The sequence below is a fragment of the Salvelinus alpinus genome, chromosome 32 (assembly GCF_045679555.1).
Source record: "Salvelinus alpinus chromosome 32, SLU_Salpinus.1, whole genome shotgun sequence".
NCBI classification, from domain to species: Eukaryota; Metazoa; Chordata; class Actinopteri; order Salmoniformes; family Salmonidae; genus Salvelinus; species Salvelinus alpinus.
In genome coordinates, this window is record NC_092117.1 from 14251772 (window position 1) to 14278377 (window position 26606).

Consider the following 26606-nt stretch of genomic DNA (forward strand, 5'->3'; position numbering starts at 1 on the left):
TATTAGTCACATGCGCTGAATACAACAGGTGTGGACTTTCCAGTGAAATGCTTACTTACGAGCCCCATCTCAACAGTGCAGAATTAAAAAGCAATTAATAATAAAGGAAATAGTAACAATAAAAAAGAGGCTATAAATAAGTAGTACCAGTACAGAGTGAATGTGCAGGGGTACGAGGTAATGAATAATTTAGTGACATGGAAAGTATTCAGACCCCTTGACTTATTTCACATTTTGTTGTTACAGCCTGAATTCAAAATGGATTAAATCTTTTTTTCCTCATCTTTGCAAATGTATAAACAAATAAAATACAGAAATATCTAATTTACATAAGTATTCAATGACTTAATACTTTGCAGAAGCACCTTTGGCAGCAATTACAGCTGTGAGTCTATCTGGGTAAGTCTCTAAGAGCTTTCCACACCTGGATTGTGCAACATTTGCCCATTATTCTTTTCAAATTCTTCAAGCTCTGTCTAATTAGTTGTTGATCATTGCTAGACAACCATGTTCAGGTCTTGCCATAGATTTTCAATTAGATTTAAGTAAAAACTGTAACTAGGCCACTCGGGAACATTCATGGTAGATTTGGCCCTGTGTTTTAGGTTATTGTCCTGCTGAAAGATGAATTCATCTCCCAGTGTCTGGTGGATAGCTGAGTGAACCAGGTTTTCCTCTCGGATTTTGCCTGTGCTTAGCTCCATTCCATTTTTTTTTTATCCTGAAAAACTGGGCCGCCAGGTAGCCTAGTGGTTACAACGTTGGGCTAGTAACTGAAAGGTTGCTAGATCGAATGCCTGAGCTGACAAGGTAAAAATCTGTCGTTCTGCCCCTGAACAAGGCAGTTAACCCACTGTTCCTAGGCCGTCATTGTAAATAAGAATTTGTTCTTAACTGACTTGCCTAGTTTAAAAAAAACAATACCTATAACATGATGCAGCCATCACTATGCTTAGAAATATGGTGGTAATCAGTAATATGCTGTTGGCAAATCCAATACTTTGTATTCAAGACAAAAAGTGAATTGCTTGTTGCCTTGTTGCAAACAGGATGCATGTTTTAGAATATTTTTTTATTTAGTACAGGCTTCCTTTTGACTTTGTAAATTAGGTTACTGTTGTGGCGCCACTACAATGTTGTTGATCCGTCCTCAGTTTTCTCCTATCACAGCCATTAAACTCTGTAGTTGTCCCTTCCTCTCCGGCAACTGAGTTAGGAAGGACGCCTGTATCTTTGTAGTGACTGGGTGTATTGATACACCATCCAAAGTGTAATTAATAACTTCACCATACTCAAAGGGATATTCAATGTCTGCTTTTTATTTTTGTTGCCTTCTACCAATAGGTGCCTTTTGTGAGGCATTGGAAAACCTCCCTGGTCTTTGTGGTTGAATCTGTGTTTAAAATGCACTGTTCAACTGAGGGACCTCACAGTTATCTGTATGTGTGGGGTACATAGATAAGGTAGTCATTCAAAAATCATGTTAGAACACTTATTGCACACAGAGTGAGTCCATGCAATTTATTATGTGACTTGTTAAGCACGGTTTTTACTCTTTAATTTATTTAGGCTTGCCATGACAAAGGGGTTGAATATTTAATGACTCAACAAAGGGGTTGAATATTTAATGACTCAAGACATTGCAGCCTTTAATTTTTTAATTTATAAAGAAAAGAAGAAAAAAAATACAATTCCACTTTGACTTTATGGGGTAGTGTGTCGGCCAGTGACAAATCTAAATGTAATCCATTTTAAATTCAGGCTTTAACAACAATGTGAAAAGTAAAGGGTTGTGAATCATTTCTGAAGGAACTGTGTACCCTTGTAACAATGTCACATGGATATTTTAATTTAGAAAAAGCTTTTTCAGTGTTAAAATAGGCTTAATTTTTCTCACAAATTATATTCAAAAGTATTCTAATACCAAAGTCTGTTCGAATATTTGAAGAACTGTGCACATCCTAGTTTTCAAGCAGGGATGAGTGATTTTAAGGGAAAATTCATTTCTTTGGTAGAGCAGTTATTGTGTTAAAATGACAAATATGCAGAAATGTATTTATGAAGTCTTTGGATCCATTTCACATTAAGAATGTTAAGTCTGACTTCAGTTATCTAACCCCCCCTTCTAGGTGGAGAACTTCATTTCCTTCAAATTGGAGGTGTGTGTGACGATGTAGATGACAGCGACATTTTTGTCGATGGCCCCCTTTCTAAAGGGGCTGAACAGCTGTTGGAGGGGACGAAGCCCTCCTCCAATCCCTCGAGCCCAGGGATCACAGGTAGGAGACACAGACCCCTTTACACTTCACATCTCTGCTGCTTCTCCGCTCATTCAATAACTGTGCAGCCCTATTGCCTCATTTCACCTTTGCTGACTATGAACACCTATGAAATGTATTTCATGGATTTTGATAACTGACTAGTCATTGCTTATTGGAACCCTCTTTCCAGTGAAATCATATGCTGATTGACAACATTATACTGTACAGACTGTGAAATGGCAACAATACATTTTCCGGTTTCATAAGTTCTTTACATCCCTGTGGCCTTTAAAAAAATATTCTCCCGTTAAGGAGTTGACCTCCTGGTGGACCAAGTGTTGGCTGTGGAGAACCTAACGTCGCTGGTGGAGCTGACGCGCTTCGAAACACTGACGCCGCGCTTCTCGGCCACAGTGCCGCCCTGCTGGGTGGAGGTGCAGCAGGAGCAGCAGCAGCGTCGCCACCCCCAGCACTTGCACCAGCAGCACCATGGAGACGCCGCCCAGCACACACGCACCTGGAAGCTGCAGAGTGACAGGTACGGACGTGTGGGTATGACTGGGTGGGTATGGGTGCGAGTAGAATCCTTATGGGTGTGTGCAGTCAGTGAGTCATTTCTCGTAAGTCTATCCACAAATGTCACACTATTAATAAACAATCACAATGGCTGTACATTTGGAATATACACACACTTTAAATTCCTCATTGAGGACCACAGCTACATGTTCCTTTTTAACTTGTATGTTAACAATCTCACATGCTCCTATAAAAAAAAAAGTAGCCTAGGATGTCTTGATTTTAGGAAATATTTTGAGTAGGTGAATAATGCGGCCATGCTTTCTTTGTTGTTTGTAGCTCCAGCTGGGACGAGCATGTGTTTGAACTGGTCCTTCCCAAGGCCTGCATGGTGGGCCACGTGGACTTCAAGTTCGTCATGAATGCCAACATCACTAACATTCCTCAGATCCAGATCACCCTGCTGAAGAACAAGGCCCCAGGTCTGGGCAAGGTCAACGGTGAGGTCACTCACCGCTATCTCTTTGTTTTCTTGGCAAATGTTTTAAATATAGTATCTTGAGCATAGACTATGCAGGACTCCAGAGTAACATTTTCACCTGGTGGCGCTGGTGCCACAAACCTTTTCAGTTTGTGGCACCAGCCCATGATTTGGTCTCACCCGAAAAACTATTTTTCACAGGGTCACACAATAAGAAAAATAGGAGTAATAATCTTATAAAGTCAGTCAAAGTGATCTATTAAGAAGTGTGTTGGACTACTGAGATGGTATTCAATTAAGAAGTTAATCCAGCGATTGTCATGAATTTTGGTTTGACAGTTAGGCTATTTTTGTTTTATTCCAAAATAGGGCTCCTAGGGCCCTATAAAATCAGTTTTATTCTTTGCTGGGTTCTGTTTTGTGTTATCCCAAATTCCGTTCTCAGTTTTGTTTTTCCAGGTTTCTGTTTTCCTTTGAGAGCAAAAACCTGAAAAAAAACAATCACACTTTTTTAATAGAAAAACTAAAAAATGGTTGCTTGAAGTCCACAACAATGCTTAAACCACACCAGGAGAGGTCTGGGAAAAATGTGTGATGTAATTCCAGTGTGCACCTAGCAAGAAGCTGTTTAGCAGTTTTTTTGTGGTGCACATGGGATGCCAATTTTCGAAACAAACACCTCCTGGATTGATACAAATAATCATGATATCATTCTGTAAGGCAAACAGGCTACTTTGTAGTCAACATTTAATTGAGAAGGTTTTTGGCAAAACCTTTCCATCTACCAGAATACTTTTCATTAGCATCATCGCTAACGGCTACGCAAAGCATACCACACATAGACGGGGAATTTTCATTCTCTTCAGAAAGTTGCAGGAAATACGAATCACTGATGCATTCTGTTCATGTCTTATGATACGTTTGGGCAAAAGTATGAATTTTCAATACATTTAGTTAATTCCCTACTAACTTATACATTTTTGAATATTGTTGAATTCAGTTTTAATGTCTGGATTCCATGATTCCATCTGCATTGCCTATTTTATACGTCCCTAGGCTCCAGAGTTTAGATGTATTTTTTTTTGTTCAGTAGAGATGAATTTGCCTTCATCTTTATGTTCACTAGTATTACATATAGGGTAAAAATATTTGAATTCAATCTTTTTTCGACAGCATCCCTTTTGATTTAAACAACTTTCCATACGTTTGCACATAGAAGTGGGCCAAAAAAATAAAAAAAAATAAAAAAAATAGTCGATCTTAATAATATACAGTGGGGAGAACAAGTATTTGATACACTGCCGATTTTGCAGGTTTTCCTACTTACAAAGCATGTAGAGGTCTGTAATTTTTATCATAGGTACACTTCAACTGTGAGAGACGGAATCTAAAACAAAAATCCAGAAAATCACATTGTATGATTTTTAAATTATTAATTTGCATTTTATTGCATGACATAAGTATTTGATCACCTACCAACCAGTAAGAATTCCGGCTCTCACAGACCTGTTAGTTTTTCTTTAAGAAGCCCTCCTGTTCTCCACTCATTACCTGTATTAACTGCACCTGTTTGAACTCGTTACCTGTATAAAAGACACCTGTCCACACACAATCAAACAGATTCCAACCTCTCCACAATGGCCAAGACCAGAGAGCTGTGTAAGGACATCAGGGATAAAATTGTAGACCTGCACAAGGCTGGGATGGGCTACAGGACAATAGGCAAGCAGCTTGGTGAGAAGGAAACAACTGTTGGCGCAATTATTAGAAAATGGAAGAAGTTCAAGATGACGGTCAATCACCCTCGGTCTGGGGCTCCATGCAAGATTTCACCTCGTGGGGCATCAATGATCATGAGGAAGGTGAGGGATCAGCCCAGAACTACACGGCAGGACCTGGTCAATGACCTGAAGAGAGCTGGGACCACAGTCTCAAAGAAAACCATTAGTAACACACTACGCCGTCATGGATTAAAATCCTGCAGCGCACGCAAGGTCCCCCTGCTTAAGCCAGTGCATGTCCAGGCCTGTCTGAAGTTTGCCAATGACCATCTGGATGATCCAGAGGAGGAATGGGAGAAGGTCATGTGGTCTGATGAGACAAAAATAGAGCTTTTTGGTCTAACTCCACTCGCCGTGTTTGGAGGAAGAAGAAGTATGAGTACAACCCCAAGAACACCATCCCAACCGTGAAGCATGGAGGTGGAAACATCATTCTTTGGGGATGCTTTTCTGCAAAGGGAACAGGACGACTGCACCGTATTGAGGGGAGGATGGATGGGGCCATGTATCGCGAGATCTTGGCCAACAACCTCCTTCCCTCAGTAAGAGCATTGAAGATGGGTCGTGGCTGGGTCTTCCAGCATGACAACGACACGAAGCACATAGCCATGGCAACTAAGGAGTGGCTCCGTAAGAAGCATCTCAAGGTCCTGGAGTGGCCTAGCCAGTCTCCAGACCTGAACCCAATAGAAAATCTTTGGAGGGAGCTGAAAGTCCGTATTGCCCAGCGACAGCCCCGAAACCTGAAGGATCTGGAGAAGATCTGTAGGGAGAAGTGGGCCAAAATCCCTGCTGCAGTGTGTGCAAACCTAGTCAAGAACTACAGGAAACGTATGATCTCTGTAATTGCAAACAAAGGTTTCTGTACCAAATATTAAGTTCTGCTTTTCTGATGTATCAAATACTTATGTCATGCAATAAAATGCAAATTAATTACTTAAAAATCATACAATGTGATTTTCTGGATTTTTGTTTTAGATTCCGTCTCTCATAGTTGAAGTGTACCTATGATAAAAATTACAGACCTCTACATGCTTTGTAAGTAGGAAAACCTGCAAAATCGGCAGTGTATCAAATACTTGTTCTCCCCACTGTATATTTTTACCTGAATGTGAAAACATTCACGAGATAAAGGTGCTTAATGTTGACCCATTTTACATACCCCACCCTACCATGAGACATCCATGGCTTCATCACTGGAAAAGATAAACAGTTCAATTTGATGTCATTTAAAAGTTTACTAACAGGGTTATCTATTTTATAATTTATTGAAAAAGTTTAATGGTCATTTGAATAAAAACAGATCAAAGTATGATGAACCAAGTATTAAAAATTTATGCTTCTACATTGACAAAGTTTGATCATAAAGTTACTAGTCCCCTCACCATGTGACACACTTGGTTCTGGAGGCGAGATTATATAGCTCGGTAGCTAATCTACTGGTGCAAAAATTGAACTGTAGGGTGTCAGCAAATAACATGTATGAATAGTGTAAACTTTACATTTTAAAGATACTTAGATGTTTCCCCTTTCATCTGTGTCTGGTGTTAGCTAGTTACTGGCTAGCTAGGTCTTCAGCTGGCATGGAACAAAAGGGGGAGGTCGTTCAAAACGGGCTCATTTGTCATGTCAACACATCCGCCACATCACAAGAGGCTTGCCAAATGGGAGATGTATAAAACGCTTTTTGACTTCATCGATACAATTTGATTGTTTGAGTTGCTTTGTATCACCAAAAATGCTTGATTTTCTTACTGCTCACTGCATCGAAGTTTCTTGACATAGACCTTTCAAAGAGCTGTCAGTAAAGGCGACCTCATGATTATAAGCTCCCTGCTCACTCAAACTTCCTGGTAGTTAGCCATGAGTTATTTTTTCAAACCCCCAAAATATTATGGGTGATATGTTTGTCACTGAAAATGATATTTTACATGGGAATCAGAATGACTGTTAGGGACCCTTTTTATTAACACTGTAAAAATGTTTTAACTTTTTTAATGTCAATTATCTAAACTTGTTAACTCAGATTTTCATATTCGCATATGTTGTAGCTTAGACCCTACTTTACACCATCTGAGGTTTTTTGTGTTATGCCCACCATTGGTTGAGACAAAACATGTTGTTGAATACAGGGTGGGTGTCATTTCAGTCAGAAATAGAATGGACCTATCCCCTTAGATTTGGTGTGTGAAACTGGGATCCTTAATGTTAAGAAGAAGAAAAAAATGGTATATGCAGAAAGTAAACTTTACAGTCAAATCAAATGTTATTGGTCACATACACATATTTAGCAGATGTTATTTCAGGTGTAGCGAAATGCTAGTGGGTCAATTTCTGCAACAACTAAGAGTGTTGAAGCGCAAGGCTCGACTTCTCTGTGTTGTTGCCCTGTCTACCACGCTGGTAACTCATGCACATGCGCAGATACTGTGTATGACTGTGAGAGCCAAGTGTTTAATCTCACTCATCTCAATACCCTTGCCTATTCATTGATGATAGGCCATGCTTTACTGAAGTTACGAGATATGGGAAGCCAAGAAATTGCAAGATACAGCATTTTATTGGGAGATACAGCTTTTGATTGCTGCTAGATAGGCCTATAGTACAGTTCTGACTCGGTCTGCATGGGGGCTGACCTGCCTATACTGTGCCCCTCTCTCTTTGTCCCTCGCTATTAAGGGAAAGGGGGATACCTAGTCAGTTGTACAACTGATGTGTCTTCCGCATTTAACCCAACCCCTCTGAATCAGAGCGGTACTGGGGGCTGCCTTAATAGACATCCACGTCTTTGGCGCCCGGGGAACAGTGGGTTAACTGCCTTGCTCGGGGGCAAAACAACATATTTCTAACTTGTCAGCTCTGGGAATCGATTCAGCAACCTTTTGGTTACTGGCCCAATGCTCTAACCACTAGGCTACTGGTATTAAAGAGAGGTGGGTGTCAGCTTTCTGCATATACACTACCGTGTGGGCTCACACAGAAATGTCCTTGTTTTTAAAAGAAATGCAACAAAAAAAATGTCCATTTTAAAATAACATCAACTTGATCATAAATACAGTGTAGACATTGTTAATGCTGTAAATGACTATTGTAGCTGGAAAAGGCAGATTTCTTTATGGAATATCTACATAGGCGTACAGAGGCCCATTATCAGCAACCATCACTCCTGTGTTCCAATGGCACGTTGTGTTAGCTAATTCAAGTTTATCATTTTAAAAGGCTAATTGATCATTAGAAAACCCTTTTGCAATTATGTTAGCACAGCTGAAAACTGTTCAGATTAAAGACGCAATAAAACTGGCATTCTTTAGACTAGTTGAGTATCTGGAGCATCATCATTTGTGGCTTCGATTACAGGCTCAAAATGGCCAGAAACAAAGAACTTTCTTCTGAAACTCGTCAGTCTATTCTTGTTCTGAGAAATGAAGGCTACTCCATGCGAGAAATTGCTAAGAAACCGAAGATATCATACAGCGCTGTGTACTACTCCCTTCACAGAACAGCGCGAACTGGCTCTAACCAGAATAGAAAGAGGAGTGGGAGGCCCCGGTGCACAACTGAGCAAGAGGACAAATACATTAGTGTCTAGATTGAGAAACCGACGCCTCATAAGTCCTCAACTGGCAGCTTAAATAGTACCCGCAATACAACAGTCTCAACGTCAACCGTGAAGAGGCGACTCCGGGATGCTGGCCTTCTAGGCAGAGTTCCTCTGTCCAGTGTCTGTTCTTTTGCCCATCTTAATTGTTTCTTTTTATTGGCCAGTCTGAGATATGGCTTTTTCTTTGCAACTCTGCCAGCATCCCGGAGTCGCCTCTTCACTGTTGACGTTGAGACTGTTGTTTTGCTGGAACTATTTAATGAAGCTGCCAGTTGAGGACATTAAAGAGATAAAGATGCTCAAAATTTACCTATTTTGCGTACTCCACCATACAAAAAGACATCCATTTCTTCCTCACTGGAAAAGATAAATGGTTGCGATTGATATCACTTCAAATTTGGTAGGAACCAAATTGTTGGTCAGTGTTTTCCAGGGGACCCTAATTACATAAGAATAGGTGTTACTTGTATACAAAGATTTTAGAATATACTATAGGCTCTCTTGATTCAGCATAGTGTTGCACAAACAACATGCTGTATCACACCCTGCCGTGATTGCGAGTACGATAGGGCGGCGCACAATTGGCCCCCCATCATCCGGGTTTGGCCGTGTTAAGCCGTCATTGTAAATAAGAATTTATTCTTAACTGACTTGCCTAGTTAAATTAAAAACATGCTGATCTAGCATCTTGTATTAGTTAACTTTTGCTTTGCCCTAGCTCAGTGCATTAGCTACAGTGGGGCAAAAAAGTATTTAGTCAGCCACCAATTGTGCAAGTTCTCCCACTTAAAAAGATGAGAGAGGCCTGTAATTTTCATCACATTCATCATCAACTATGACAGACAAAATGAGAAAACAAAATCCAGAAAATCACATTGTAGGATTTTTAATGAATTTATTTGCAAATTATGGTGGAAAATAAGTATTTGTTAGTTGGCGATTAGCATTAGGAATTAGTGTTATTTCAAATCAAATTTTATTTTAGGCATATTCCAGCTTCTTAAGACCAACTAGCTAGTGTTTTGCAGAGAGCAAGACACTCAAACTAATAGTACAATACAGTAAACATGAATTCATATTAAAAAGCAACTTGGATGCAGCGTCCATCTTGTTTTGAGCAGTCGGCACAGCGGCAGGGCGGGCACTTTTTATTACGGGAATCATGAAGATAATGCACTTTGCTGTTTGACAGATTCATGGTTTTAATCGCCCCAAAATATGACGTTTTGATTGTGACCAGGTAGAATGTGCAGATCGCACCAGTGCGACAATAACATTTTTAACTCGTACAGTCAAGTCAAAGGGTCGCTGTCTGGAGACCTGCAATGAAGAGGACTGGCTGCCATAGATAACTAGCCTTTGTGCAGGGGAATATTGATTGTTTCATTTATGATCATGCTTGACATATCTTATTTGCCTACTGTCTCAAATGTGATTTTTTCTTTCCTTTTCTCCAGAGACGGCAGTTGACAGACAGATCTCCTTCCCCCTGTCCCATGTCCTCCATGCCAATGGGGAGAGGAATGGACAGCCACTTTTGCACGACTTTACAGACGACATCCAGTTCATGGACATCGAAGAGACATCAGGTAGAAAGCTGCATGGAAAGGCAGCCAGGGTTGATAGACGCAGTCAGTGTTTGACACTTGATTATTGTGTGTTGGGTTGCCACATTGTAGATGATTAGTGTTACTAGTGATTCGGAGGGTGAAGCCGCAATCCGAGGGGTTCCTCAGCCTAGCAGAGGTTTCATAACATTGCTCTTCCTCTTCCAGGCTCCAGGCTGTGCACCTTCTTAGAAGACCATAAGGAGGATATCCTGTGTGGTCCCGTGTGGTTGGCCAGTGGACTGGACCTCTCAGGCCATGCTGGGATGCTGAGCCTCACCAGCCCCAAGCTGGTCAAAGGTAGCAATATCTGCAAACTTTTACATTGAGTCACATTGAAGAAATCTTACCTTGGCCATTTTTGGCCCTCCAGTATGTGTCTTCCCAACTTTTTCTTGGAGAGCGAAAGATGATCTGCATGCCGCTGTTTATCTGAATCCTCCCCCCCTGGCAATGTACGTATTGTATGTTAGATGTTTTCTGCTGGTTTGTCCCCCTCCCTGCAGGCATGGCTGGGGGCAAGTACCGCTCGTTCCTGGTGCACATCAAGGCGGTGAGCGACAAGGGCATGGAGGAGAGCCCCATGCCGGTGGTGAGGATGGCCGCTGCCAAGCCTCAGAGCAGCAAGGGCCATTCCCTCTCCACCCTGCTGCAGAGGGCACAAGCCACGAAGGTACAGAGGGCAAAGCATTGGAAAACAAATGCAATTTTACATCAGTTTATTTCAGTAGTCCTTCTCTGCTGCACACGAGGCACTTTTGACTGATTGTACAGTTGTGTAAATTGAGTGCATGGATGGCCTTGATTGTAGCTTTCTCCTTTGTCTCCATCTGGTGGGAGAATAATGGTATTGCCATGTTCTCAGTGAGAAGTTGAAGGTGTCAACATTTAACATTTACATTTAAGTCATTTAGCAGACGCTCTTATCCAGAGCGACTTACAAATTGGAAAGTTCATACATATTCATCCTGGTCCCCCCGTGGGGAATGAACCCACAACCCTGGCGTTGCAAGCGCCATGCTCTACCAACTGAGCCACACGGGACCACGGGTCAAATTGATTGGATGTGGCTTCCTCATACCAGCAACGTCCCATTCTTGAAGGAGGACATTTTCTCTGTTAGTTTACAGCTCTACAATTTTAAAATAGCCCTCTTTGGACCGTGTTTAAAATGCCTCTTCCATTTAGGAAAAGGCCTCCACTTCCAAAGCAGATTCTCCTGCTCAGTCGAAGAAACCTGACAACTTCCGCGGCTGCGACCTGCTACAGGAGGTGTCCGTCACAATCCGAAGGTTTAAGAAGACCTCCATACCCAAAGAAAGGTGCGGTCCTTAGTACCGTTGTTTCACGAAAAACACTGAACTATTGTAAAATCCCAACACCTTAATAAAATGCGTTATTTCATGATCTTGCACAGTTTGAGAACGGACATGCGTCTTGTTACTTCAATACTCGTTATATCATAGTAGTAAAACATAACTAACTGAATTGTATGTATGTTGCTCCTGTCTTTTTCAGAGTCCAGCGCTGTGCCATGCTGCAGTTTCCAGATTTCCATGAGAAGCTTTTGAACGGGCTGTGTAAGGGGGCGGATGAGGGCCCTGGCACAGAGCACTCCCAGAGCCTCATCCTTGACTGCCTCTGCTGGTTGGCTGGAGTGTACTCCAACGGACCCTGCAGGTGGGCCTAAGAGGATGAATGTGGGATGCAAGAAGGAGATGAGATATTCATAGGGATACAGAGATGCTCTATACATGCGGTAAAGAGATCAATGGAATTACCACTCTGGGGATAATCGAGACGGCCATCAAAATTTGTCTACATTTAGGCTGTTTATATTTGTGTTTTACACTGTAAGGGTACAAGTCAGAGAGTAGTGCTTGTATGGATGTCAACCCCAATCGTTCATGTCGTCACCAATCAACTGCATTACACTTATCAACTGCTTCAACTACCACCACAGATTTTCTATATGGCTAACTAGGTCTACACCTGTTGTATTTGGCGCATGTGACAAATACAATTTGATTATACGAACGGGAGTTCTAAACCCGAAAAGGACATCTTCTAAATATTATGCAGCGGGGAACAGCTAAATATATCCAAATCAGATTTTAATAACATTGTAGGCCTGTTAGAAGACATAAATCATGTCGGATTTGACAAATATCCAGATTTTTTGAACGCCCGCCAATGTTGGCATCCTTGCACTATCCACCATGGTCTGTGTTCCATTGTTACTTTACCGCATGTATATGTTTCTGAGATTAGATATTATTACTGTACTGTTTTTGGTCACATGATATATCTCAACATTTTCACTAGGGATGTGACACAACCATTTCTTTTATTGGTCCCCCCCCAAAAAAACACAATTCCATGTGAATTCACAATGCAGCTGTTGCTGGTTTATGTCCCTTTCAGATGGTTGCGTGTTGCCCCCGCACTACCATTACTGTACCTCAATTCCACCTCGCAAAGTTTGCATTTCTCCACCTTCACATTTAACTTCTCAAAGTATTGCCATACTGGACTGCGCTGCTGTCGCTTGCCTTTCTCCTCCGATTTTCCAACTGTTAACAACGATGATGTAGTGGTGGAGATTCGTCACCAAAATAATTGATTCCTCAACTAACTTACTAAAATGTGGTATTTTTGGAATGAAGGAGACTGATTAGTTGCAACCTTCCGAGAACACAAACACTTGCGTCTTTCATAGCGAGCTAGCTAGGGGCAGGGAGAGAGGGGAGGAGGGAGGAGCACAGTATAGGCAGATCAGAACCGTGCACTAGACCTATCTATCGGTAATCAAGCTGTATCTCGCGACTTCATGGTTTGCAATGTCTCACAACTTCTGTAAATTAGGACCTATCATCAATGGTCAGGCTAGGATATATTCCACTGAACACACACACTCGCATCATTAGCGAAGAGAAAGGGCAGGCGAGCCAGTAGCCTGCTGTAATTTCATATGAGACAAAAACACCCCCAACCACTCAGCAACGACAAGTACCCTGTGCTCGCAAGACTGGCCCGACTACACCTCCGTATCCAGGCGACATTGGTCTCATGAATAAACTAGGATATTCTACAGGCAACAGCCCGAAGACTGAATACACACTCATCATTAGCAAAGAGCAAGGGGAGGGGGAGAGAGAGGAGGGGCAGGCAGAACTGTGCGCATATGTCTTGGTAATCTGTATCTCGCAATGTCTTGTCTTGCATGCCTCTTCGCACATTCACCAGAGTAGCCTAAAGTTTGCCTCTTTCCCTCTGGTTTCATTTAAGCCTATTGTCTAGTTAGGCTTTAATGGCAAAGAATATGTTTTGTGATAACTGATTTTAAATTTTGTGGGGGGGTCAAGGGATTTTTTTAAACGTTAATGATCACAATTTTGTTTAAATGTTCACCCATAATGTTATTGAATTGTGTTTATTAATATTACATTTTTATTTAACCACGCAAGTCAGTGTAGAATAAAGTCTTATTTACATTGACTGCCTACAAAAACGCAAAAGGCCTCCTGCGGGGATGGATCCGGGATTAAAAATACAGGACAGAACACACATCACGAGAAGAGACACCACAACACTACATAAAGAGAGACCTAAGACGACAACACAGCAGGGTAGCAACACAACATGGCAGCAGCACAACATGGTACCAGCACAAAACATGGTACAAACATTATTGGGCATGTTGGTTCTTTTCCTTCCAGCCTGAGAGAAGGAAAGGAGGCTCTGCTGATGAAAACAAGGAAACGGCTGACAGACATTGTGCGGGTGTGTTTTTTTGAGGCTGGACGGAGTATAGCCCACAAATGCGCCCGCTTTCTTGCACTTTGTATTAGGTGAGTTGGCCTTTTCATGGATGTTGTGACACATACTCTGTCATACTCCTTGTTGATGCTTGTGTGATGTAGTAGGTGTGCACATTTTGTAACTTGTTTTTGTCTGTTATGTCATCAGTAATGGGAAAGGAGAGCCCAGTCAGCAGGGCTTTGGCATGAATCTCCTGAATGCCCTGCTGGACAATATGCCTTACTTGCCTGCAGCAGCAACAGGTGGTAAGTAGAAATAATGTTTTTCCTGATAACACAATCGTTGGTAGAAGGCTTCTGCATTATCAACAGCATTGTTTTGGAAGTGCATGATTTTGCTAGGCAGTGGCATGTGTCGAAGTCTCTCTTTCTATCTCAGGGTCGGTGTTCTGGTACTTTGTGCTGCTTAACTATGTGAAGGATGAGGACCTGTCGGGCTGCAGCACGGCCTGTGCCTCTCTGCTCACCGCTGTCTCCCGGCAACTGCAGGACCGCCTCACGCCCCTGGAGGCTTTGCTACAGACCAGGTGGGCCTTTTCATCCTCTAGTGTCCTTACACCCCATTCAGGACCTAAAGAAACCAAAAATAACCGACTGTGATGTTGCGAGAAGACTACCATAAAAACTAGTTTGTGTTGAACCCAGCTTGACTCTTTGAATTATAATGCTCTGTACCGTGTGTCTCCTCCCCAGATACGGCCTGTACAGTTCCCCATTCGACCCAGTGCTTTTTGACCTGGAGGTCAGCGGCTCCTCCTGTAAGAATGCCTTCAACAGTAGCATCGGCGTCCAGTCAGACGAGATTGACCTTTCCGAAATTCTCTCAGGTCTGCACCACATTTCACCATATTGCTTACACCTATCCAATTCCTTCATCAATGGATTCATTTTGGTCTGGGCTGTACTCTGGTGTGTGTGTGACTTAACCTGTGTGTGTGTCTATTGCAGGGAACGGCAAGGTAAGCAGCTGTGCGGCGGCCGAGGGCAGCTTCACGGCCCTCACTGGGCTCCTGGAGGTGGAGCCGTTGCACTTTACCTGTATCTCCACCAGCGACGGCACCAGGGTGGAGAGGGACGACGCAAGCATGTTCACAGGTACCTACCTCAGCTGCTTCTTGTTACTTGTGTGAAGGTTTATCCAGACCCTTTGTGAAATGGAACATTAAACATCTTCACTGTTCCTACTCAGGGATTTTGATTTCTACTCCTGACCTTTGCCCTCTTCTCCCAGTGAGCACATTCGGTGTGACCCCGGCGGTGGGTGGCCTGTCGGCGGGCACAGTGGGCGAGGCGTCCACGGCGCTGAGCTCTGCAGCCCAGGTGGCTCTGCAGTCGCTGTCCCACGCCATGGTGTCTGCAGAGCAGCAGCTGCAGGTGCTCCAGGAGAAACAGCAGCAGCTGTTCAAACTACAGCAACAGGTCAGGGACTCTAGCACTCATACAGGCAAACTTACATACAGACATGTCCCTATACACGTATTCACAGACATGCATGTTATGTACTCACACAGGTGCACATACAAGCGTCTTCTTATCCAAGCCGTCACTATATGCACAAACACCAATATCATGTGTCAGACTTCATGTACAGTGCATTCGGAAAGTATTCAGACTCCTTGACTTTTTCCACATTTTGTTACGTTACAACCTTAATCTAAAATGGATGACTTTGTCTCCCCTCCCCTCCTCCTCATAAATCTATACACAACACCCCAAAATAACAAATCAAAAACAGGTTTGTAGAAATGTTGTAAAAAAACGAAAATGACATTTTACATCAGTACTTTGTTTAAGCACCTTTGGCAGCGATTACAGCCTCGAGTTTTCTTGGGTATGACGCTACCAGCTTGGCACACCTGTATTTGGGGAGTTTCTCCCATTCTTTTCTGCAGATCCTCTCAAGCTCTGTCAGGTTGGATGGGGAGCGTCGCTTCACAGCTATTTTCAGGTCTCTCCAGAGATGTTTGATAGGGTTCAAGTCCAGGCTCTGGCTGGGCCACACAAGGCATCTGTACTTTTCTCCGTTCATCTTTCTGTCGATCCTGATTAGTCTTCCAGTCCCTGCCGCTGAAAAACATCCCCACAGCATGATGCTGCCACCACTGCTTCACTGTAGGTTGCCTCCAGACGTGATGATTGGCATTCAGGCCAAATAGTTCAATCTTGGTTTCATCAAACCAGAGAATCTTGTTTCTCATGGTCTGAGAGTCCGTACGGTGCTTTTTGGCAAACTCCAAGTGGACTGTCGTGCATTATACTGAGGAGTGGCTTCCGTCTGGCCATCATAAAGGCCTGATTGGTGGAGTGGTACAGAGATGGTTGTCCTTCTGGAAGGTTCTCCCATCTCCACAGAGGAACTCTGGAACTCTGTCAGTGACCATTGGGTTCTTGGTCCCCACTCTGACCAAGGCCCTTCTCCCCTGATTGCTCAGTTTGGGATCATTAAGAATGATGGAGGCCACTGTGATCTTGGGGACCTTCAATGCTGCAGAAATGCTTTGGTACCCTTCCCCAGGTCTGTGACTCAACACAATCCTGTCTCAGAGCTTTACGGCCAGTTCCTTTGACCGCATGGCTTGGTTTTTACTCTGACATGCACTGTCAACTGTGGGACCTTTTATATAGACAGGTGTGTGCCTTGCCAAATCATGTCCAATCATTTGAATTTACCGCAGGTGGACTCCAATCAAGTTGGATGATCAATGGGAACAGGATGCACCTGAGCTCAATTTCAAGTCTCATAGCAAAGGGTCTCAATAATTATGTAAAGAAGTTATTTGTTTTATTTTTGAATAATTTTGTTTTTTTAACTTTTCACTTTGTCATTATGGGGTGTTGTGTGTAGATTGATGATTTTTATTTATTTGACTAATTTTAGAATAAGTCTTTAATATAAAATGTGGATAAAGTGAAGCGGTCTGAATAGTTTCCGAATGCAATGTATCAGTGTGATATTTGCCAGTTTTAGCCAAGTAGTAATCCTGTCTGTGTTCGGAACAGAAGGCCAAGCTGGAGGCAAAGTTGCACCAGACCACTTCAGCAGCTGCGGCCTCCTGCGTGGGGCCCATCCACAACTCTGTGCCTTCCAGTGCCCCCGGCTTCTTCATCCATCCCTCTGAAGTCATCCCCCCCACGCCCAAGACCACCCCGCTGTTCATGACGCCACCACTTACTCCTCCCAACGAGGCGGTATCGGCAGCCATCAGTGTGGAGCTGGCCCAGCTCTTCCCTGGCTCCATGATAGACCCACCGCCTGTCAACCTGGCCGCACACAACAAGAACAGCCAGAAAGCCAAGCCGGTCAGTCACAAACAACTCTTCGACGGCAGATAGCCTTGCGTTTAAGAGTGTGGGCCAGTAACCGAAAGGTTGCGTCTGCTAAATTACTAAAATGCCAATAGCTCAAAGCACAGCAGTTAGGTTTGTGCTTTCACATGAACACCAAGGGACTTTTGTTGCATTTTGTCAATTAATAAAATATGTAAATTAAGAAGTTTTATATTCTATATGTTTTGACTGAAAAGCGTCTCTGTTTGTTGCAGAACCCCATGGGCAGCGGTCTGGCGTTGGCCCTCTCTCAAGCCTCTCACTTCCTCCAGCCTCCTCCACAGCAGTCCATCATCATTGAGCGCATGCACTCTGGTAAGTACAGTTACCTTTTTGTGCCTTTTTACCTGGGTCAACAGTTGTAAATGAAACTCAAGAGCATATACACTACTTGACCAAAAGTATGTGGACACCTGCTCGTTTGACATCTCTCGAATATCATGTTCATTACTATGGAGTTGGTCCCCCCCTTTTGCCTCCAATCTTCTGGGAAGGCTTTCCACTAGATGTTGGAACGTTGCTGCGGGAACTAGCTTCCATTCAGCCAAGCGCGTGAGTGAGGTCAGGCACTGCTTTAGGGCAATTAGGCCTGGCTCGCAGGAGGTGTTCCAATTCGTCCCAAAGGTGTTCAATGGGGTTGAGGTGAGGGCTCTGTGCAGGCCAGTCAAGTTCTTCCACACCGATCTCGACAAACCTTTTCTGTGTGGACCTACATTTGTGCACAGGGGCATTGTCAAGCTGAAACAGGAAAGGGCAATCCACAAATTGTTGCCATAAAGTTGGAACCACATAATCTTCTAGAATGTCATTGTAGGCTTTAGCACTAAGATTTCTCTATACTGGAACTAACCCAAACCATTATTCCCCCTCCACCAAACTTTACAGTTGGCACTATGCATTGGGGCAGGTAGTGTTGTCTTGGCATCCGCCAAACCCAGATTTGTCTGTCCGACTGCCAGATGGTGGAGCATGATTCATCACGCCAGAGAGCGTGTTTCCACTGCTCCAGAGTTCAATGGCGACTAGCTTTACACCACTCTAGCCGATGCTTGGCATTGTGCATGGTGATCTTAGACTTGTGTGCGGCTGCTCGGCCATGGAAACCCATTTCATGAAGCTCCAGATGAACAGTTATTGTGCTGCCGTTGCTTCCAGAGGCAGCTTGGAACTCGGTAGTGAGGACAGATTTTTCCACACTACGAGCATCAGCACTCGCCGGTCCCGTTCTGTGAGCTTGTGTGGCCTACCACTTTACAGTTGAGCCGTTGTTGCTCCTAGACATGTCCACTTCACAATAACAGCATTTCCACTTGACCTGGGCAGCTCTAGCAGGGCAGGAATTTGACTAACTGACTTGTTGTTATCTTATGACGGTGCCATGTTGAAAGTCTCTGAGCTCTTGAGGCCATTCTACTGCCAATGTTTGTCTATGGAGATTGCATGGCTGTTTGCTCGATTTTATACACCTGGCAGCAACGGATGTGGCTGAAATAGCCAAATCCACTAATTTGAAGGGTTGTGTATATACATGCATTTATGCACGTATACACACATGCATACAGTTGAAGTCGGAAGTTTACATACACTTAGGTTGGAGTCATTAACTCGTTTTTCAACCACTCCACATATTTCTTGTTAACAAAGTATAGTTTTGGCAAGTTGGTTAGAACATCTACTTTGTGCATGACGCAAGTAATTTTTCCAACAATTGTTTACAGACAGATAATTTCACTTGTAATTCACCGTATCACAATTCCAGTGGGTCAGAAGTTTACATACACGAAGTTCACTGTGCCTTTAAACAGCTTGGAAATTCCAGAAATTATGTCATGGCTTTAGAAGCTTCTGACAGGCTAATTGACATCACTTGAGTCAATTGGAGGTGTACCTGTGGATGTATTTCAAGGCCTACCTTCAAACTCAGTGCCTCTTTGCTTGACATCATGGGAAAATCAAAAGAAATCAGCCAAGACCTCAGAAAATAATTGTAGACCTCCGCAAGTCTGGTTCATCCTTTGGAGCAATTTCCAAATGCCTGAAGGTACCACGTTCATCTGTACAAACAATAGTGCACAAGTATAAACACCATGAGACCACGCAGCCGTCATACCGCTCAGGAAGGAGATGTGTTCTGTCTCCTAGAGATGAATGTACTTTGGTGAGAAAAGTGCAAATCAATCCCAGAACAACTGCAAAGGAACTTGTGAAGATGCTGGAGGAAACGGGTACAAAAGTATCTATATCCACAGTAAAACGAGTCCTTTATCGACATAACCTGAAAGGCCGCTCAGCAAGGAAGAAGCCACTGCTCCAAAACAGCCATTAAAAAAGCCAGACTGCGGTTTGCAACTGCGCATGGGGACAAAGATCGTACTTTTTGGAGAAATGTCCTCTGGTCTGAGGAAACAAAAATAGAACTGTTTGGCCGTAATGACCGTTGTTATGCTTGGAGGAAGAAGGGGGATGCTTGCAAGCCGAAGAACACCATCCCAACCGTGAAGCACATTTACATTTACATTTAAGTCATTTAGCAGACGCTCTTATCCAGAGCGACTTACAAATTGGTGCATTCACCTTATGATATCCAGTGGAACAACCACTTTACAATAGTGCATCTAACTCTTTTAAGGGGGGGAGGTTAGAAGGATTACTTTATCCTATCCTAGGTATTCCTTAAAGAGGTGGGGTTTCAGGTGTCTCCGGAAGGTGGTGATTGACTCCGCTGACCTGGCGTCGTGAGGGAGTTTGTTCCACCATTGGGGTGCCAGAGCAGCGAACAGTTTTGACTGGGCTGAGCGGGAACTGTACATCCTCAGAGGTAGGGAGGCGAGCAGGCCAGAGGTGGATGAACGCAGTGCCCTTGTTTGGGTGTAGGGCCTGATCAGAGCCTGAAGGTACGGAGGTGCCGTTCCCCTCACAGCTCCGTAGGCAAGCACCATGGTCTTGTAGCGGATGCGAGCTTCAACTGGAAGCCAGTGGAGAGAGCGGAGGAGCGGGGTGACGTGAGAGAACTTGGGAAAGTTGAACACCAGACGGGCTGCGGCGTTCTGGATGAGTTGTAGGGGTTTAATGGCACAGGCAGGGAGCCCAGCCAACAGCGAGTTGCAGTAATCCAGACGGGAGATGACAAGTGCCTGGATTAGGACCTGCGCCGCTTCCTGCGTGAGGCAGGGTCGTACTCTGCGAATGTTGTAGAGCATGAACCTACAGGAACGGGTCACCGCCTTGATGTTAGTTGAGAACGACAGGGTGTTGTCCAGGATCACGCCAAGGTTCTTAGCACTCTGGGAGGAGGACACAATGGAGTTGTCAACCGTGATGGCGAGATCATGGAACGGGCAGTCCTTCCCCGGGAGGAAGAGCAGCTCCGTCTTGCCGAGGTTCAGCTTGAGGTGGTGATCCGTCATCCACACTGATATGTCTGCCAGACATGCAGAGATGCGATTCACCACCTGGTTATCAGAGGGGGGAAAGGAGAAGATTAATTGTGTGTCGTCTGCATAGCAATGATAGGAGAGACCATGTGAGGATATGACAGAGCCAAGTGACTTGGTGTATAGCGAGAATAGGAGAGGGCCTAGAACAGAGCCCTGGGGGACACCAGTGGTGAGAGCACGTGGTGCGGAGACAGATTCTCGCCACGCCACCTGGTAGGAGCGACCTGTCAGGTAGGACGCAATCCAAGCGTGGGCCGCGCCGGAGATGCCCAGCTCGGAGAGGGTGGAGAGGAGGATCTGATGGTTCACAGTATCAAAGGCAGCCGATAGGTCTAGAAGGATGAGAGCAGAGGAGAGAGAGTTAGCTTTAGCAGTGCGGAGCGCCTCCGTGACACAGAGAAGAGCAGTCTCAGTTGAATGACTAGTCTTGAAACCTGACTGATTTGGATCAAGAAGGTCATTCTGAGAAAGATAGCAGGAGAGCTGGCCAAGGACGGCACGTTCAAGAGTTTTGGAGAGAAAAGAAAGAAGGGATACTGGTCTGTAGTTGTTGACATCGGAGGGATCGAGTGTAGGTTTTTTCAGAAGGGGTGCAACTCTCGCTCTCTTGAAGACGGAAGGGACGTAGCCAGCGGTCAAGGATGAGTTGATGAGCGAGGTGAGGTAAGGGAGAAGGTCTCCGGAAATGGTCTGGAGAAGAGAGGAGGGGATAGGGTCAAGCGGGCAGGTTGTTGGGCGGCCGGCCGTCACAAGACGCGAGATTTCATCTGGAGAGAGAGGGGAGAAAGAGGTCAAAGCACAGGGTAGGGCAGTGTGAGCAGAACCAGCGGTGTCGTTTGACTTAGCAAACGAGGATCGGATGTCGTCGACCTTCTTTTCAAAATGGTTGACGAAGTCATCAGCAGAGAGGGAGGAGGGGGGAGGAGGGGGAGGAGGATTCAGGAGGGAGGAGAAGGTGGCAAAGAGCTTCCTAGGGTTAGAGGCAGATGCTTGGAATTTAGAGTGGTAGAAATTGGCTTTAGCAGCAGAGACAGAAGAGGAGAATGTAGAGAGGAGGGAGTGAAAGGATGCCAGGTCCGCAGGGAGGCGAGTTTTCCTCCATTTCCGCTCGGCTGCCCGGAGCCCTGTTCTGTGAGCTCGCAATGAGTCGTCGAGCCACGGAGCAGGAGGGGAGGACCGAGCCGGCCTGGAGGATAGGGGACATAGAGAGTCAAAGGATGCAGAAAGGGAGGAGAGGAGGGTTGAGGAGGCAGAATCAGGAGATAGGTTGGAGAAGGTTTGAGCAGAGGGAAGAGATGATAGGATGGAAGAGGAGAGAGTAGCGGGGGAGAGAGAGCGAAGGTTGGGACGGCGCGATACCATCCGAGTAGGGGCAGTGTGGGAAGTGTTGGATGAGAGCGAGAGGGAAAAGGATACAAGGTAGTGGTCGGAGACTTGGAGGGGAGTTGCAATGAGATTAGTGGAAGAACAGCATCTAGTAAAGATGAGGTCAAGCGTATTGCCTGCCTTGTGAGTAGGGGGGGAAGGTGAGAGGGTGAGGTCAAAAGAGGAGAGGAGTGGAAAGAAGGAGGCAGAGAGGAATGAGTCAAAGGTAGACGTGGGGAGGTTAAAGTCACCCAGAACTGTGAGAGGTGAGCCATCCTCAGGAAAGGAACTTATCAGGGCGTCAAGCTCATTGATGAACTCTCCAAGGGAACCTGGAGGGCGATAAATGATAAGGATGTTAAGCTTGAAAGGGCTGGTAACTGTGACAGCATGGAATTCAAAGGAGGCGATAGACAGATGGGTCAGGGGAGAAAGAGAGAATGTCCACTTGGGAGAGATGAGGATCCCAGTGCCACCACCCCGCTGACCAGAAGCTCTCGGGGTGTGCGAGAACACGTGGGCAGACGAGGAGAGAGCAGTAGGAGTAGCAGTGTTATCAGTGGTAATCCATGTTTCCGTCAGTGCCAAGAAGTCGAGGGACTGGAGGGAAGCATAGGCTGAGATGAACTCTGCCTTGTTGGCCGCAGATCGGCAGTTCCAGAGGCTGCCTGAGACCTGGAACTCCACGTGGGTCGTGCGCGCTGGGACCACCAGGTTAGAGTAGCAGCGGCCACGCGGTGTGAAGCGTTTGTATGGTCTGTGCAGAGAGGAGAGAACAGGGATAGACAGACACATAGTTGACAGGCTACAGAAGAGGCTACGCTAATGCAAAGGAGATTGGAATGACAAGTGGACTACACGTCTCGAATGTTCAGAAAGTTAAGCTTACGTTGCAAAAAATCTTATTGACTAAAATGATATAGTACTGCTGGCTGGTGAAATAGGCTAGCTAGCAGTGGCTGCGTTGTTGACTTTTTTTGAAATTGTAGCTGGCTAGGTAACCTCTAACTGGCTAGGTAACCTCGACAATTACTCTAGACTACACAATTATCTTGGATACAAAGACGGCTATGTAGCCAGCTAAGATCAAACAAATCAAACTGTTGTACTGTAATGAAATGAAATGTAATACTACCTGTAATACTACCTGTGGAGCAAAGCGGAATGCAACTACTCGCTCCAAACCAAACCGGAAGTGCGTATCGTAGAGGGAGAGGCAATAGAAGTGTTGTTTCTTGTATTATTGTATTTTGTGTCTTTAGAGGACTGCTTCACCTTAATGTCCCCTTTCCCTTTTCTTCTGTCCTTATTTTGTCCCACTTTGTCCCTTCTTTGTCCCTTCTTCTCTTCTGCCAACTAGACACTCCTTGTTAGCTAGCTAGCTTCTTTCAGGAATGTCCCTAGCAACTGCCTAGCAACAGGTAAACAACTTAGCTAGCTAAGAAAACGGTATAATTTTATGAAAAATTGTTACTTTTTCAAAAGCCTTTCTTCTTTGTTTGCTGCTTGTTTGGTCTCCTATTCAGTTTGCAGTTTTGTTTTGATTTTTTTCGATGTACTTTACTCTAAAAAAACATTTAAATTTCAATATTTGTAGGAGCTCATCTTTTCAGCTGCTGCTGCTTAATTTGGAACTCCGGAGCACGAGGGTGGCAGCATCATGTTGTGGGGGTGCTTTGCTGCAGGAGGGACTGGTACACTTCACAAAATAGATGTCATCATGAGGCAGGAAAATTATGTGGATATATTGAAGCAACATCTCAAGACATCAGTCAGGAAGTTAAAGCTTGGTTGCAAATGCGTCTTCCAAATGGACAATGACCCCAAGCATACTTCCAAAGTTGTGGCGAAATGGCTTAAGGACAACAAAGTCAATGTATTGGAGTGGCCATCACAAAGCCCTGACCTCAATCCTATAGAAAATTTGTGGGCAGAACTGAAAAAGCGTGTGCGAGCAAGGAGGCCTACAAACCTGATTCAGGTACACCAGCTCTGTCAGAAGGAATGGGCCAAAATTCACCCAACTTATTGTGGGAAGCTTGTGGAAGGCTACCAGAAACGTTTGACCCAAGTTCAACAATTTAAATGCAATGCTACAAAATACTAATTGAGTGTATGTAAACTTCTGACCCACTGGGAATGTGATGAAAGAAAGAAAAGCTAAAATAAATCATTCTCTCTACTATTATTCTGACATTTCACATTCTTAAAATAAAGTGGTCATCCTAACTGACCTAAGACAGGGAATTGTTACTAGGATTAAATGTCAGGAATTGTGAAAAACTTGAGTTTAAATGTATTTGGCTAAGGTGTATGTAAACGTCCGACTTCAACTGTACATACAGTACCAGTCAAAAGTTTGGAGTCATTCAAGTGTTTTTATTTATTTTTGCTATTTTCCTCATGGTAGAATAATAGTGAATACGTCAAAACTATGAAATAACACACATGGAATCAGGAAGTAACCCCAAAAAAGTGTTAAACAAATATATTTTATTTGAGATTGTTAACAGTAGCCACCCTTTGCCTTGATGACAGCTTTGCACCCTCTTGGCTTTCTCTCAACCAGCTTCATGAGTTAGTCACTTGCAATGCATTTCAGTTAACAGGTGTGCCTTGTTAAAAGTTAATTTGTGGAATTTCTTTCCTTAATGTGTTTGAGCCAATCAGTTGTGTTGTGACAAGGTAGGGGTGGTATACAGAAGATGGACCTATTTGGTAAAAGACCAGGTCCAAATTATGGCAAGAACATCTCAAATAAGCAAAGAAACGACAGTCCATCATTACTTTAAGACATGAAGGTCAGTCAATTCTGAAAATGTCAAGAACTTTGAACGTTTCTTCAAGTGCAGTTGCAAAAACCACCAAGCGCTATGATGAAACTGGCTCTCATGAGGACCGCCACAGGAAAGGAAGACCCAGAGTTACTTCTGCTGCAGTGGATAAGCTCATTAGAGTTAATTGCACCTCAGTTTGAGGACCAAATAAATGCTTCACAGAGTTCAATTAACAGACACATCTCAACATTTAACTGTTCAGAGGAGAATGTGTGAATCATGCCTTCATGGTCAAATTGCTGCAAAGAAACCACTACTAAATGACACCTCCAGGCTGTGTAAGGGCTATTTGACCAAGTAGGAGAGTGATGGAGTGCTGCATCAGATGACCTGGCCTCCACATTCACCCGACCTCAACCCAATTGAGATGGTTTGGGATGAGTTAGTCTGCAGAGTGAAGGAAAAGGAGCCAACAAGTGCTCAGCATATGTGGGAATTCTTTCAAGACGGTTGGAAAAGCATTTTAGGTGAAGCTGCTTGAGTGCCAAGAGTGTGCAAAGCTGTCAAGGCAAAGGGTGGATACTTTGAAGAATCTCAAATATAAAATGGATGTGGAACCAAAAAAGTGTTAAACAAATCAACAATGTAGAAAATAGTAAAAAAACAACAGCACTTGAATGAGTAGGTGTGTCTAAACTTTTGACTGGTACTGTATGTCTCATGAGTTGTGTCCTATATGGCAAATAGGGATTCATTTGAGATGTTGTTTTGGTAAGCTCTTGTGTGACCTAAATACCTCCTCTCTTGCCCCAGGAGCGCGGAGATTTGTGACACTGGACTTCGGTCGTCCCGTGCTGCTGACAGACGCTCTGATCCCCACCTGTGGGGACCTGGCCTCTCTGTCCATCGATATCTGGACGCTGGGGGAGGAGGTGGACGGACGCAGGCTAGTGGTTGCCACGGACATCAGCACCCACTCCCTCATCCTGCACGACCTTCTGCCGCCCCCTGTCTGCCGCTTCATGAAAGTCAGTGGCCGAGATGCATTGTCTCTGAAGATCTTTGTCCATTTGTCTTCTTTTCTATACCTTTTCTAATTCACGGGTTTCGAATAAGTATCTGAACTCTGTGGGCATTGAAGAAATTGCACCGTTATCAGTTTTTTTTCCTCAATGAGCATTCTGTGATAAAATTACTATGTTCCATAGCAGCTGTTTTCCTACAACCTAATCCACTTTTCTCCATACCTCCCACTTCACCCAACAGATCACTGTGATTGGTCGTTATGGCAGCACCAATGCCCGGGCCAAGATCCCATTGGGCTTCTACTACGGCCACACCTACATCCTGCCCTGGGAGAGCGAGCTGAAGCTGATGCACGACCCCCTGAGGGGAGAGAGTGACGCGGCCAGCCAACCTGACTTGGATCAGCACCTGGCCATGATGGTGGCCTTGCAGGAGGACATCCAGTGCAGGTCAGAAGGCATACAAAACTATTCAACTAGTTAGCTAACTCTGATTTAAGTTATATGAGATGTATGTTTATGTGGTATCTGCTAGACAGACAAGCTTTGTCATCAATGGAGATGGACTAATGCTTTGTGGATATAGGATGCAAATTTGACTCCGTCT

General features: G+C 44.2%; 1 protein-coding gene across 22 annotated transcripts in view; it reads left to right on the plus strand.

The window, feature by feature from the left end:
- birc6 (baculoviral IAP repeat containing 6) overlaps positions 1 to 26606 on the plus strand; it is a 163053-nt gene that overhangs the window by 21212 nt on the left and 115235 nt on the right. For 21 of the 22 annotated variants that reach the window (XM_071379581.1, XM_071379588.1, XM_071379594.1 and 18 more), the window contains exons 11-28: positions 2130 to 2279; positions 2574 to 2799; positions 3117 to 3277; positions 10098 to 10229; positions 10416 to 10547; positions 10754 to 10920; positions 11436 to 11569; positions 11766 to 11927; positions 13967 to 14098; positions 14217 to 14314; positions 14448 to 14595; positions 14762 to 14895; positions 15017 to 15163; positions 15300 to 15487; positions 17069 to 17368; positions 17611 to 17710; positions 25788 to 26002; positions 26241 to 26449. In XM_071379581.1, the coding sequence (XP_071235682.1) occupies positions 2130 to 2279; positions 2574 to 2799; positions 3117 to 3277; positions 10098 to 10229; positions 10416 to 10547; positions 10754 to 10920; positions 11436 to 11569; positions 11766 to 11927; positions 13967 to 14098; positions 14217 to 14314; positions 14448 to 14595; positions 14762 to 14895; positions 15017 to 15163; positions 15300 to 15487; positions 17069 to 17368; positions 17611 to 17710; positions 25788 to 26002; positions 26241 to 26449 (2935 nt within the window). The remainder of the gene's footprint in view (positions 1 to 2129; positions 2280 to 2573; positions 2800 to 3116; positions 3278 to 10097; positions 10230 to 10415; positions 10548 to 10753; positions 10921 to 11435; positions 11570 to 11765; positions 11928 to 13966; positions 14099 to 14216; positions 14315 to 14447; positions 14596 to 14761; positions 14896 to 15016; positions 15164 to 15299; positions 15488 to 17068; positions 17369 to 17610; positions 17711 to 25787; positions 26003 to 26240; positions 26450 to 26606) is intronic. The other variant, XM_071379583.1, reaches the window with a different exon arrangement.